Source organism: Oncorhynchus gorbuscha, unplaced genomic scaffold (genome assembly GCF_021184085.1).
Source record: "Oncorhynchus gorbuscha isolate QuinsamMale2020 ecotype Even-year unplaced genomic scaffold, OgorEven_v1.0 Un_scaffold_1496, whole genome shotgun sequence".
Classification (NCBI taxonomy): domain Eukaryota; kingdom Metazoa; phylum Chordata; class Actinopteri; order Salmoniformes; family Salmonidae; genus Oncorhynchus; species Oncorhynchus gorbuscha.
The window spans coordinates 63,265-77,569 of record NW_025746259.1 but is presented as its reverse complement, the minus strand read 5'-3'; the positions used below and the strand labels follow the sequence as shown (position 1 = coordinate 77,569).

The following is a 14,305-nucleotide window of genomic DNA, read 5'->3' as shown; positions in this document are numbered from 1 at the left end:
GCTTAAGATTCATAATGACATCTCAGATTGAACTGACACACTGCAAACAAGACACACTGGTATGAAAGGACAGAAATATGATTAATATATTTTAACAGAACAGGTAGGACTATTAATTTAGACATAGGTGATTTTACCACTGTAATCAGACCAACATTATGTTATGGTCATTGAATTGTTTATCCCACTAACCACGTGTTAAATGTGTAGTGTAGCCTACACTGTGTAGGACTATGAATTGGGAAGCTATAGGCTATTTGTTAATAGGCTAATTATGTTCTGGCCCGCAGACTAGCTACAAGCCCAGCAACAAATTGACTGGAGGTCAAACCTAGTTACCAACCCACATTGTATATTGTCAATTCAATTTCCCCCATCATCACAATTTGTAAGTCGCTCTGGATAAGAGCGTCTGCTAAATGACTTAAATGTAAATGTAAATCACAATACAGATAATTCAAATGTGTGGTTATAGTGCTAAACTTGAAGGACTCATTGTCTATGTGAATTGAAATTATATTGTTCCCCACCAGTGCCCTCAGAAGAGGAAACGATACAATGTAGTCTAACAACATCTCTCTCAAACAGCACAAGATGTGATTCACTGTAGAAGCACTGGTCCTCTTACATGTTAATTCCAGGTTGCATATTATAATATTTAAGGGCATATCAGATGGTCTGTTCTGACCATAACAGTCACACCAAGCATAGGGTTGGTTGGTATAAGATTGAAATGGGTGAATAATGTACCTATGAAAACCCTATGAAATAGTTCCCCAATACCATCTGATGTATATATTTAATGTATTACATGAATGGTGACCGCAACCCTTCCAACAATACATTTAAATCATGTTTTACTGTGATTGTTTCCACCCTGCTGAATGTATTCAATGTATTCCATTTCAAATGTGTCTCCCAGTGCAGCTTTACTTCCAGGCTATTATGACACATCTGGCAGTTTCTTCTATGTTCCTGGGCCCAGTACAATGGAAAACATACGTTTGGTCACTACCATTCCACGAAAATAACATGCTATATTTTCTTTATTGTACTACAATCTTACATTTTTGTAAGGGCTGTTCTTCACATCAGGGTGCTGCTGCAGGTTCTCTGTGTCTCTTGACCATGTCAGGCAGCCGGGCACAAAGATCAAGACGCCTCTTCACTTCCCTCCATTAGTTATTTATCAAGCTGATAACACATCACTCCCGACAGACACAAGCAAAAACTCTTGCATAAATGTAGCAGCCTAAACACCTAATCATTAGTGATGTGACATGCTGTATTACATGGAAACTGTAGGCTACTAACAACAGCAGCTACATAGTCTAGTTTACTATGGTCCCTTCCCTCTGACCAGGGTAAACAAAGTGGTAATGTTGTGTATTGTATATACAGTATGTCACTTCAAACAGTTTATTTCATTTAAGAGAAAAAAAAGTGGTTGCCCAACATTTTATTTTATTTTTACCTTTAAAAAGTTAAGAACAAATTCTTATTTTCAATGACGGCCTAGGAACACTGGGTTAACTGCCTGTTCAGGGGCAACAGATTTGTACCTTGTCAGCTCGGGGGTTTGAACTTGCAACCTTCCGGTTACTAGTCCAACACTCTAACCACTAGGCTACCCCGCCGAACATAAATTCATCTACAAATATTTTTCATTACAATCTTGTCACTTAGCAGATGCTCTTATCCAGAGCAACTTACAGGACAAATAAGAGTTAATTGACTTGCTCAAGGGCACAATGACCGATTTTACACCTAGTCGGCTTGGGATTCAAACCAGCAACCTTTCAGTTACTGGCCCAACACTCTTAACCGCTAGGCTACCTGCCACCAGATCAATTAACTTCAACACAGTTATTCAAATACATTCATCATCAATGACTAAAATAATAAATCTAGTATTAAAAGACAATTTTAATAAACACAAATAGATTCATACTGTTTAAACAAAAGTTGAGTAGTATTAAATAATCGACCCAAACAAATGCTTAAAAGTGATCATCACACCATCTTTATCTGATATACATTGTGTACAAAAACCCTTCCTAATATTGAGTTGCACCCCCCCTTTGTCCTCAGAATTAGCCTCAATTTGTCTGGACTATCCAAGGTGTTGAGAGCATTCCACAGGGATTCTGGCCCAATGCTTCCCACAATTGTGTCTAGCTGGGAGCGGATCTCTACTGCGAATAGCTTGTTCCATCTCCTGCCACAGATGAACACTTGGATTGAGATCTGGTGACTCGTCAGGCCACTGCAGTAAACTGAATTCACTGTCATGTTCTTGGAACCATTCCTGGACAAGCCTTGTGGCATAATCCTGCTGAAGAAATCTATTTGCAGATGGATAAACTGATGCCATGAACGGAGGCACCTGATTGGCAATGATGTTTAGAAATCCTGTGGTATTCCAAGTTGCTCCACTTTTATCAAGGGGCCCAGAGTGTGGCATGAATACAAACTCCACACCATCACCACCAGCCTGCAAAGATGACACGAGGCATGATGGATGTGCTCGTGGTTTCCTGCATACCCTAGTCCTCCCATCAGCATGACACCGCAGGAACAGGGATTCATCAGGCCAGGCAATGTTTTTCAAATTCTCCAGCGTCCATATCATATCTTAGCCCACTCCAACTGCAGTCTCTTGTTTTCTGCTGAAAGCTAATGGGGATCCATAATAAATCCATAATAAAAACCAAATCATTAAGGATGATAGTTTTCAGCTGGGTTCACCCATGTCATGGAAAGAGCAGGCGTCTCTTCATGTTTTGTACACTCTGTACATGTTGTGTCTACCAGCTCATTCCCACGGAAAACTGCAGAGAGAAGCAGTACCACCCAGTCAACAACTCCATTGTGAGACTCCTCACAGAGGATATTCAACCCTAAGGCCAAATCCAAGGCCATCTCAATGTCTTTACAGTAGAAGCTAACAAAACACACCAAAACTGACAAGGTGCACACTGATCAGTAAAGTAAAGAGAGGATAATATACATACTATAACGCTCCCTCTCCTCTGCACAGTTCTCTCATAGTGAGAAACTATAGGTTTACAATAGTGTTCTACGCTTTCTTCATTTGATCCAATTCAACGTTGCCAATTATTTTATGAGATGAGAATTAAGTTGAGTGTCAAATCTTAGCTGGTCTGAGAGAACTGATGAGGCTTCTCTCCTTTATGTATACATTGGTGTCTTTTTAAATGGCCCAATCTGTAGAATCTCTTCTCACAGTCAATGAATGCAGTGATAAGGCTTCTCTCCTGTGTGTACACGTTCAAGTCATTTTAAGTGGCACAGAAGATAGAAACTTGACGCACAGTCAGAGCTGATGTAAGGCTTCTGTAGTAGCAGAATTAGTTAGGTAACATTGATAAATAAGAGGTTGTATTTACATAATAATGCTTATGTGAGATATTTGTCATTAGAATGTCTTCTTTTGGATAATACTGTTCGATCAAATTTATTTATAAAGCCCTTCTTACATCAGCTGATGTCACAAAGTGCTGTACAGAAACCCAGCCTAAAACCCCAAACAGCAAGCAATGCATGTGTAGAAGCACTGTTGGCAGTTATCTCTTCTCTGCCAGGGCTTAGTCACATTGGGCCCCAGAGAGGGGAGAGGTCAGGCCTGTCTTCTTATGGGAATGTGTCTAACTATTTACATGTCCTCTCTGAGGTTGCCCTTATCTTGATTTAGTATATGACCTAAGAGGCTCACTGTCTTTTCTGATCTTGTCCAGGAGGGGGTGTATTTGATATATGCCATTGGATGAGGTATTGTTTTTGGTTCTAAGTGGGAGCAAGAAGAAGATAAGAACTTAGTTTAGGAGACCAAACTGAACGATAATTTATAGCCAATGCTGTCTATCTATGTGTGTCTTTGCTATAAAGGATCTCAGTTGCCAATATGTAAGCACTCTCAGAGAATTCATTTATAGACACTGAATTGATCTGAGAGTCACAGGGCTATGGTGACGCTCATATAATTAAAGATGGACTTTATGATAACTCTGACTTGTGTGTGGTTTGCTCTCTCGTGATTTGGTAATACAGGAAATTTCCACGACACTTCTCTCCTATGTGTGCTCTCTGATGACCTTTAAGCTCAGCTGTTGTTTTAACACATTTTCCACAGTCAGATCAATGGTCCTTTCTGTTGACCTTGGTGTCTTTTTAAGGTGCTTAGTCGAGAAAACCTCTTTCCACAGTCGGAGCAGGAGTAAGGCTTCTCTCCTGTGTGTGTTCTCTGATGACGATTTAGCTCAGTTGATGTTGTGAAGCATTTTACACAGTCAGAGCATACGTAAGGCTTCTCTCCTGTGTGCATACGTTCATGTGATTTTAAGTTGCTCAGTAGAGAGAACCTCTTCCCACAGTCAGAACAGGAGTAAGGATTCTCTCCTGTATGTATACGTACATGTGCTTTTAAGTTGCTCAGTTGAGAGAAACTCTTTCCACAGTCAGAGCAGGAGTAAGGCTTCTCTCCTGTGTGTGTTCTCTGATGACGTTTTAGCTCAGTTGATGTTGTGAAGCATTTTACACAGTCAGAGCAGGAGTAAGGCTTCTCTCCTGTATGTATGCGTTCATGTCGTTTTAAGTTGCTCAGTAGAGAGAAACTCTTTCCACAGTCAGAGCAGGACACAGGCTTCTCTCCTGTGTGTATCCGTTCATGCACTCTCTGATGAATGATCAGAACCTCTAATGTTGTGAAATTCTTCCCACAGTCAGTACAGGAATACAGATTCTCTCCTGTGTGTATTTTTAGGTGTATTTTGAGCTTTGATAGAAATGGGAAAATCTCCTCACAATGTGGGCAGTGATGAGATCTCTTAGCGCTATGATCTTCCTGCTGTTGCTCTCTGGATGCAGAGAACGTGGCAACATGGTTTCCTGTGTGAACAACATCAGAATAACTAGTCAGTTGGTGGACAAACTTACTCATTCAATGGTTTTTCTTTATTTTTACTATTTTCTACATTGTAGAATAAGTGAAGACATCAAAACTATGAAATAACACATATGGAATCATGTAGTAACCAAAAAAAGTGTTAAAACAAATCAAAATATATTTTAGATTGTTCAAAGTAGCCACCCATTGCCTTGACAGCTTTGCACACTTGGCATTATCTCAACCAGCTTCACCTGGAAGGCTCACCAACAGTCATGAAGGAGCTCCCACTTCTGCTGAGCACTTGTGTTGGCTGCTTTTCCTTCACTCTGCAGTCCAACTCATCCTAAACCATCTCAATTGGGTTGAGGTCGGGGGATTGTGGAGGCCAGGTCATCTGATTCTAAGTCAAATTGCCCTTACACAGCCTGGAGGGGTGTTTTGGGTCATTGTCCTGTTGAAAAACAAATGAGTCCCACTAAGCCCATACCAGATGGGATGGCATATTGCTGCAGACTGATGTGGTAGCCATGCTGGTTAATAAATCACTGAGTGTTACCAGCAAAGAACTCCACCATCACACCTCCATGCTTCACGGTGAGAACCACACATGCAGAGATCATTCATTCACCTACTCTGCATCTCACAAAGACACAGAAGTTGGAACCAAAAATCTGAAATTTGGACTAATCACACCAAATTACAGATTTCCCCTGGTCTAATGTCAATTGCTCGCGTTTCTTAGCCCAAGCAAGTCTCTTCTTATTGGTGTTCTTTAGTAGTGGTTTATTTGCATCAATTCGACCATGAAGGCCTGATTCACACAGTCTCCTCTGAACAGTTGATGTTGATGTGTCTGTTACTTGAACTCTGAAGCTGGTAACTATAATGAACTTATCCTCTGCAGCAGAGGTAACTCTGGGTCTTCCTTTCCTGTGGCAGTCCTCGTGAGAGTCAGTTTCATCATAGCGCTTTATGGTTTTTGCAACTGCGCTTGAAGAAACTTTCAAAGTTCTATAAAATGTTCCGGAATTGATTGACCTTTATGTCTTAAAGTAACGGACTGTCATTTCTCTTTGCTTATTTGAGCTGTTCTTGACATAATATGGCCTTGCTCTTTTACCAAACAGGGCTCTTCTGTATACCACCCCTACCTGGTCACAATACAACTGATTGGCTAAAACGCATTAAGGAAAGAAATTCCACAAATTAACTTTCAACAAGGCACACCTGTTAATTGAAATGCATTCCAGGTGACTTCCTCATAAAGCCGGTTGAGAGAACGCCAAGAGTGTGCAAAGCATTCATCAAGGCAAAGGTTGGCTACTTTGAAGAATCTCACTTTTTTGGTTACTACATGATTACATATGTGTTACTTAAAGTTTGTTTTCGCTTATATTACAATGTAGAAAATAGTAAAAATAAATAAAACCTTGGAATAAGTAGGTGTCCAAACCTTTGACTGGTACTGTCCATATCAATCAAATTTATTTTATAAACACTTTTTACATCAGCAGTTGTCACAAAATGCTTTTCAGAAACTCAGCCTAAAATCCCTAAAGAACAAGCAATGCAGGTGTAGAAGCACAGCGGCTCGGAAAGTTAGAAAGAAACACAGAGAGGAACCAGGACCAAAGGGGTGGCCAGTCCTCTTCTAGCTGTACCGGGTGACATATGTATTCATATCAGTAGGCTGTACAATACAAAAGGGGAATAAAACTATTCTAAAAGTGGGCAAAAGTCATAAATGAGGCATATCATCATCCACTCACTATCACAAGGGTTAGTAACTACACAGACTCATTTCATATCATCCTCCACTCACTATCACAAGGGTTAGTAACTACACAGACTCATTTCATATCATCCTCCACTCACTATCACAAGGGTTAGTAACTACACAGACTCATTTCATAGAACTTTAAAACACTGGCAGATTGTCTACTTCACTTCTTTAGTCTACTAATAAAACAAATGCTGACAATACTGATGTCAAACCATGCAAGTCTCAGTGGCATGAAACAACATCTACCTTCTCATGAAACAGTTTTACTGCAAATTTTCATGCACAGTGGGAAGTTGGAATGAACAACAAACTTAGATAGAACCTTCTCTTACCATGAGAAACAGATTCCCCAATCTTCTCCTCCTCCTCCTCTTCTTCATCTTTAATGATGACATTCAGCTCCAGTGTTTGACTGCAGTCTTCCAGCTTCACTGATGTCATCTCTGGATCCTGCAGTGCAAACTGGGCTCCACTGTCACAATCAGGACCCGGTGAATGAATATAGGTTTGGACATAGTCTGGAATGAGAGAGGCAGGCTGGTTTGTCCTCACTATTGATGTAACCGGTCTCAGACTTAATTCTAGTCGTCCTGTAGTAACAATGAGACACAAAAGTTTGTCTTGACAGTTCTGGCACTTTCTTTATTCTCTAAAAATATATTATATTTCTTCTTGTTCAATTATCTAATTCAGTGCTTGACTTGGACTGAAATAGGTGCCAGTACTGTTTATATTTAGATGCAGCAGCTCCACAATACTGTTGAGGTAATATTCTATAAGAGGAACATGAGCTCAAACAGTAGAAATTTGAGGTGCCGGTACTCAGTCAAGCACTGATCTCATTTCAAAAGATCTGGTAGCTAAGCATTGACAACAAAACATTACATAATTCAAATTAGACAAAGTACAAGCTTTAAATTAGACTACACAATGTAAGTGCACTTAAACCATAGTAGGCTCCACAAATTCACATACAGTGGAAGTTACATAAACTACAGTGGGGCAAAAAAGTATTTAGTCAGCCACCAATTGTGCAAGTTCTCCCACTTAAAAAGATGAGAGGCCTGTAATTTTCATCATAGATACACTTCAACTATGACAGACAAAATGAGAGAAAAACAATTCCATAAAATCACATTGTAGGATTTTTTATTAATTTATTTGTAAATTATGGTGGAAAATAAGTATTTTCAACTCGTCGTGTTTGGAGGACAAAGAATGCTGAGTTGCATCCAAAGAACATCATACCTACTGTGAAGCATGGGGGTGGAAACATCATGCTTTGGGGCTGTTTTTCTGCAAAGGGACCAGGACGACTGATCCGTGTAAAGGAAAGAATGAATGGGGCTATGTATCGTGAGATTTTGAGTGAAACCACCCCACCTTCCATCAGCAAAGGCATTGAAGATGAAACGTGGCTTGGTCTTTCAGCATGACAAACACACTGCCCGGGCAACGAAGGAGTGGCTTCGTAAGAAGCATTTCAAGGTCCTGGAGTGGCCTAGCCAGTCTCCAGATCTCAACCCCATAGAAAATCTTTGGAGGGAGTTGAAAGTCCCAAAACATCACTGCTCTAGAGGACATCTGCATGGAGGAATGGGCCAAAATACCAGCAACTGTGTGTGAAAACCTTGTGAAGACTTACAGAAAACTTTTGACCTCTGTCATTGCTAACAAAGGGTATAAAACAAAGTATTGAGATAAACTTTTGTTATTGACCAAATACTTATTTTCCACCATAATTTGCAAATAAATTCATTAAAAAACCCTACAATGTTCAGGATTTTTCCCCCTAATTTTGTCTGTCATAGTTGAAGTGTACCTATGATGAAAATTACAGGCCTCTCTCGTCTTTTTAAGTGGGAGAACTTGCACAATTGGTGGCTGACTAAATACTTTTTTGCCCCACTGTAAATGCCAAAATGACTCAAACATTTGTACAAGGTTGCAGTATGTTTTAGGCAGCACATGTACTATTTTAAAAATAGTAATAGTATTCCAATTCACACCATAGTAACATTTATAAAGATAGAAACAACGTAATGTGTCTGAATATTACAACACCTGATAATCATTACATTCACCTTCAAAACTGTAGTGTGACTGTGAAATTGTCTCTCTGTACCCACACTGAAGCCCATTGGCGCAGACAAGAGTGGACATTGCCATTTTACCAGCTCGTGAATTTTACACAAAACCAATAACATGCTAAACAAACTCAGAAATCTCAAATAAATGTATTCTTTATTAAAATTACCTTGAGGAAATGTACATCCATTCAGACAAACCCAAAGCGTCAAGCTATAGGACTTGTAAAATAGTTGATCACAATCACCTGGTTTGACTCAAAAATAAAACACCAAACGTGATAATACCTTAACGGATGTTACCTAGCATGGTATAACATGTTCCTTCGATAATACATAGAAACCGGCACAAAGGTTCTTGACATCACAGTTCTGGCTCTTTCTTTATTCTGAAGAATGGTGCCTGCCTGGAACTTCCTGTTCTACCACTACCACCGTGCACCCACAGATAGAACAATGAGAGATATTTCACTGGATGTAGGAATGTGAAGCATCCGCTTAGCGTTTCCACTCACTACCAAATATGGTAGTGAGAGGAAGCCCGCTGACAGGCAGTGGGAGAAGACGGAAAGAGATGGATTTTGGCCGACATTCTGCAAATGTTCTAAATCGATGAAACACCTGATCTTAATACAGTTCTGTTTCCAAAACTAAAATATTTTATGAACAGAGTGGACTAAGATCTGTAGACTTATATTTTATGAACAGAGTGGACTAAGATCTGTAGACTTATATTTTATGAACAGAGTGGACTAAGATCTGTAGACTTATATTTTATGAACAGAATGGACGAAGATCTGTAGACTTATATTTTATGAACAGAGTGGACTAAGATCTGTAGACTTTACCATTTGCAACAGTTTTAAATAATTGCGTAATTTAGAAGGAACGTAAAAGCGAATTGAGTTATTGCACACGAGCGATTCACAGAAGATTTCCCTAACAGAAACGTGCAGATGTGTTGTATAACGCACCAGTAGGATCTCGCTGACTCGTGCTTGGCTCTGCCCACTATGACTGATCTGTTCCCATTGGAAACGACCAGCTGTGGTCTAATCTTGGATTAGTTGTAAAAATAAAATAAAAACTTGTGCAATTGTCCATTCATTCAGGGAGTGAGCTGCACATCATTGGGTGAGTCAGTGAAACTGGAAAGCTTGATTAGGACTATAACTTCCCCCTCATATTGTAGAATGTGTTTCTCCTCACACCTGACCTAGGCTATTGATGGATTAGAGACAAGGTTGTTTTTATTGATCTCAGATTCTCCGTTTGTCAGTGTCAAAGTAGTCTGTCATTTTGGTCATTTGAGAGGTATTAAACCTGGACGACGCGGCGCAGAATTGGCCCAGCGTTGTCCGGGTTTAGCAGTCATTGTAAATAACAATTGGGTCTTAACTGACTTGCCTAGTTAAATAAATAAAATAATAATTTACCTTTTAAGATTCTGTGAAAGTCTCCAGTCATCTAAAATTGCATGCCATTTGTTTTTAAAAGGCCACATTTTTCCTGAACTCTAGGCTACAAAAAATGAACAACTTCCGCAAGTGGCTCCACACCTCTGCTCTTTGCCAGAACGCTAAAGCCACGATAATGCATGCAATAATTTATTATAAAGGTATTTTATTTAATGTGTTCTGGTACCTCAGAGCCTGTCCAGGTCACCCCCCCCCCCCTCTCTTGGGATCACTTCTGGTTCCAGCACCTCCCAATTTACACATTAAACACTGGAGAAGTGGGTAGCTGCTGCTGCCTCCTCTGGGACACATCTCCTTTACATAGAGTTATTCAGGCTGTTGATTGTGGCCTGTGGAATGTTGTCCCACTCCTTTTCAATGGCTGTGTGAAATGCCTGGATATTCGCAGGAACAGGAACAAGCTGTCGCAGACATCGATCCAGAACATCCCAAACATGCTCAAAGGGTGACATTTCTGAGTAATGCAGGCCACAGCAGAACTGGGACATCTTCAATTGTGTACAGATCCTTGCGACGTGGGGCTGTGCATTGTCATGCTGAAACATGAGGTGATGGCGGCTGATGAATGGCAGGACATTGGGCCTCAGGATCGTGTCATGGTTTCTCTGTGCATTCAAATTGCCATCGATAAAATGCAATTGTGTTTGTTGTCTGTAGCTTCCCATATCATAACCCTGATACAGCAAACCACTGACATCAGCAAACCACACGCCCACACAACACCATACACGGCAGTCTGCAGATGTGAGGCTAGTTGGGCATACTGACAAATTCTCTAAAACAACAAAGGTAGAGAAATTAACATTAACTGCTCTGGTGGAAAATCCTGCAGTCAGCTTGCCAATTGCATGCTCCCTTAAAACTTCAGACATCTGTGGCTTTGTGTTGTGTGAAAAAAAATAGCCCATTTGAGTGGCATTTTTGTATTTATTAGAGATAAGCTGCTGCCAAGCACCTACTCTTGTCTCCAGCACAAGGTGCACCTGTGTAATGATAATCATGCTATTTAATCAGCTTCTTGATATGCCACACCTGTGAGGTGGATGCATTATCTTGGCAAAGGAGAAATGCTCACTAACGGGGATGTAAAACAAACGTGCACAAAATTTGACAGAAATAAGTTTGTGTGTGTGGAACATTTCTGGGATATTTTACTTCACCCCATGAAACCAACACTTTGTATGTTTCGTTTATATGTTTGTTCAGTGTATACAGTATTTATTTTATTAATCATGCAAAAACTATCAATAACGAAATGTAAATTAAACTAAATCAGCCTGCTATTCTGTTCTAACCAGGTCTCTACACAGGCTGAGAAGGATCCTGTAAGAGCAGAACATTATCTGGTGACAGTAGTCCTTGTAGTCTTGGAGGCCCAAAAACTTCTCAGCTGCAGATATAATGATGTCCAGCTTCTTTAACTTCTTGTGCAGCACAATGAATAACTGTGGCTATAAATACTAAAATACCCACCTTCACAGTAAGTGTATCCAGATCACTTGATTGACGGACAACATTTACAACTGGTTGAGGTGCATCCACCTCCATATCTTCTATAGAACTGTGGCCTCTTGCCCCTATAACTCTCTTAAATACACTTAGGTTGGAGTCATTAAAACTCGTTTTTCAACCACTCCACAAATTTCTTGTTAACAAACTATAGTTTTGGCAAGTCGGTTACGACATCTACTTTGTGCATGGCACAAGTCATTTTTCCAACAATTGTTTACAGACAGATTATTTCACTTTTAATTCACTGTATCACAATTCCAGTGGGTCAGAAGTTTACATACACTAAGTTGACTGTGCCTTTAAACAGCTTGGAAAACGATGTCATGGCTTTTGAAGCTTCTGATAGGCTAATTGACATTTGAGTCAATTGGAGATGTACCTGTGGATGCATTTCAAGGCCTACCTTCAAACGTAGTGCCTCTTTGCTTGACATCATGGGAAAATAAAAATAAATAAGCCAAGACACCAGGAAAAAAATTTTTGTAGACCTCCACAAGTCTGGTTCATCTTTGGGAGCAATTTCCAAACACCTGAAGGTAACACGTTCATCTGTACAACAAAATTGCACGCAAGTATAAACACCTTCTTTGGGATTTGGTTGGCGGATTGCATCCAACTCTTAGGTGCCTACACCTCCACCTACTGTACTGGTGTGAGGCCATTCATAGCCTACATACATTCAATTCATTGATATGCTAATTAATAAAAAAATTGCCCGCCAACTATTTGCCCTCTAAAAAAAAGTGAGGAAAAATGTTATTGATTCGTGCAGTAGACTGTGACCTCCTCCTCAGCCCCAATTGGCAGTACGCCCAGAACATTGTTCAGTTTCAAGGTCTGAGCACACGCAACAGCAAAATGTTAATTATGAATTATCAATAATGAATAAGCTAAATCATGCAAATATAACTTGTCTGAGTAAGCAGTATAAAGGAGAACTACCAGGACAGAGCTCCCGACCAACGTATACTATGGTTCTTTAAGTTTGGAACCTCTCTAGCTAGTTGATAATAAAGAATGATTCCTTTAAGTGTGAGTCCCATTGTGGTGGTTTTCTACAAACGAAAAAAAAATAACACCCCAGACCATGACGGACCCTCCACCTCACTCTGAAAAACACCAAAAGAAAGATGCCCAGGGTCCGTGCTGATCTGCGTGAATGTGCTTTAAGCATTCCGCAAGGAGGCATGAGGACTGCAGATGTGACCAGGGCAATAAATTGCAATGTCCGTACTGTGAGACACCTAAGACAGCGCTACAGGGAGACAGGACGGACAGCTGATCATCCTCGCTGTGGCAGACCACATGAAACAACACCTGCACAGGATCGGTACATCCGAACATCACACCTACAGGACAGGTAGAGGATGGCAACAACTGCCCAAGGTACACCAGGAATGCACAATCCCTCGATCAGTGCTCAGACTGTCCGCAATACGCTGAGAGAGGCTGGACTGAGGGCTTGTCGGCCTGTTGTCAGGCAGGTCCTCACTTGACATCACCAGAAAAACCTTTGCCTATGGGCACAAATTCCCCCCAGAAATGTCTGGGAACTTGCAGGTGCCTTGGTGGAAGAGTGGGGCAACATCTCACAGTAAGAACTGGCAAATCTGGTGCAGTCCATGAGGATGAGATGTACTGCAGTACTTAAACAGTTCAACATGAAACAGTTCTACCGCAACTTTTCATACACAGTGGAAAGTTGTAACGAACAACAAAATTAGATAGAACCTGCTCTTACCATGAGAAACCTGCTCTTACCATGAGAAACCGATGTCCCAATCTTCTCCTCCTCTTCTTCCTCTTTAATGTTGACATTCAGCTCCAGTGTTTGACTGCAGTCTTCCAGCTTCACTGATGCCATCTCTGGATCCTGCAGTGCAAACTGGGCTCCACTGTCACAATCAGGACCCAGTGACTGTCGGTTTGGACTCAGTGTGGAAGGAGAGAGGCAGGCTGGGTTTGTCCTCACTGTTGATGTTAACGGTCTCATACCTGAGTCGGCAAGTAGAACAAGAGAAACAGACACCCTCGTAAAACGGACTATCCTACCAAATCCTTGACTTTGGCGATGTCATTTACAAAATAACCTCCAACACTCTACTCAACAAATTGGATGCAGTCTATCACAGTGCCATCCGTTTTGTCACCAAAGCCTCATATACTACCCACCACTGCGACCTGTACACTCTCGTTGGCTGGCCATCGCTTCGTACTCGTCGCCAAACCCACTCCAGGTCATCTATAAGTATTTTCTAGGTAAAGCCCCGCCTTATCTCAGCTCACTGGTCACCATAGCAGCACCCACCCATAGCACGCGCTCCAGCAGGTATATCTCTCTAGTCACCCCCAAAGCCAACTGCTCCTCTGGCCACCTGTCCTTCCAGTTCTCTGCTGCAAATGACTGTAACTAATTGCAAAAATCACTGAAGCTGGAGACACTCACTAACTTTAAGCATCAGCTGTCAGAGCAGCTTACCGATCATTGCACCTGTACACAGCCCATCTGTAAATAGCCCACCAAACTACCTCATCC

At 40.9% G+C, this 14,305-nt stretch overlaps 1 protein-coding gene across 1 annotated transcript; it reads right to left on the bottom strand.

Annotated features, from left to right (window-relative positions):
• Positions 1-3,962: 3,962 nt before the first annotated feature.
• LOC124023131 (gastrula zinc finger protein XlCGF17.1-like) lies at positions 3,963-13,648 on the bottom strand. The gene is made up of 3 exons (XM_046337665.1): positions 13,511-13,648; positions 7,025-7,210; positions 3,963-4,908 (listed from the first exon to the last, which is right to left on the bottom strand). The coding sequence occupies exons 2-3, from the start codon at positions 7,131-7,133 to the stop codon at positions 4,154-4,156; spliced, it is 864 nt and encodes a 287-aa protein (XP_046193621.1). The 5' UTR covers positions 7,134-7,210; positions 13,511-13,648; the 3' UTR covers positions 3,963-4,153.
• Positions 13,649-14,305: the final 657 nt, after the last annotated feature.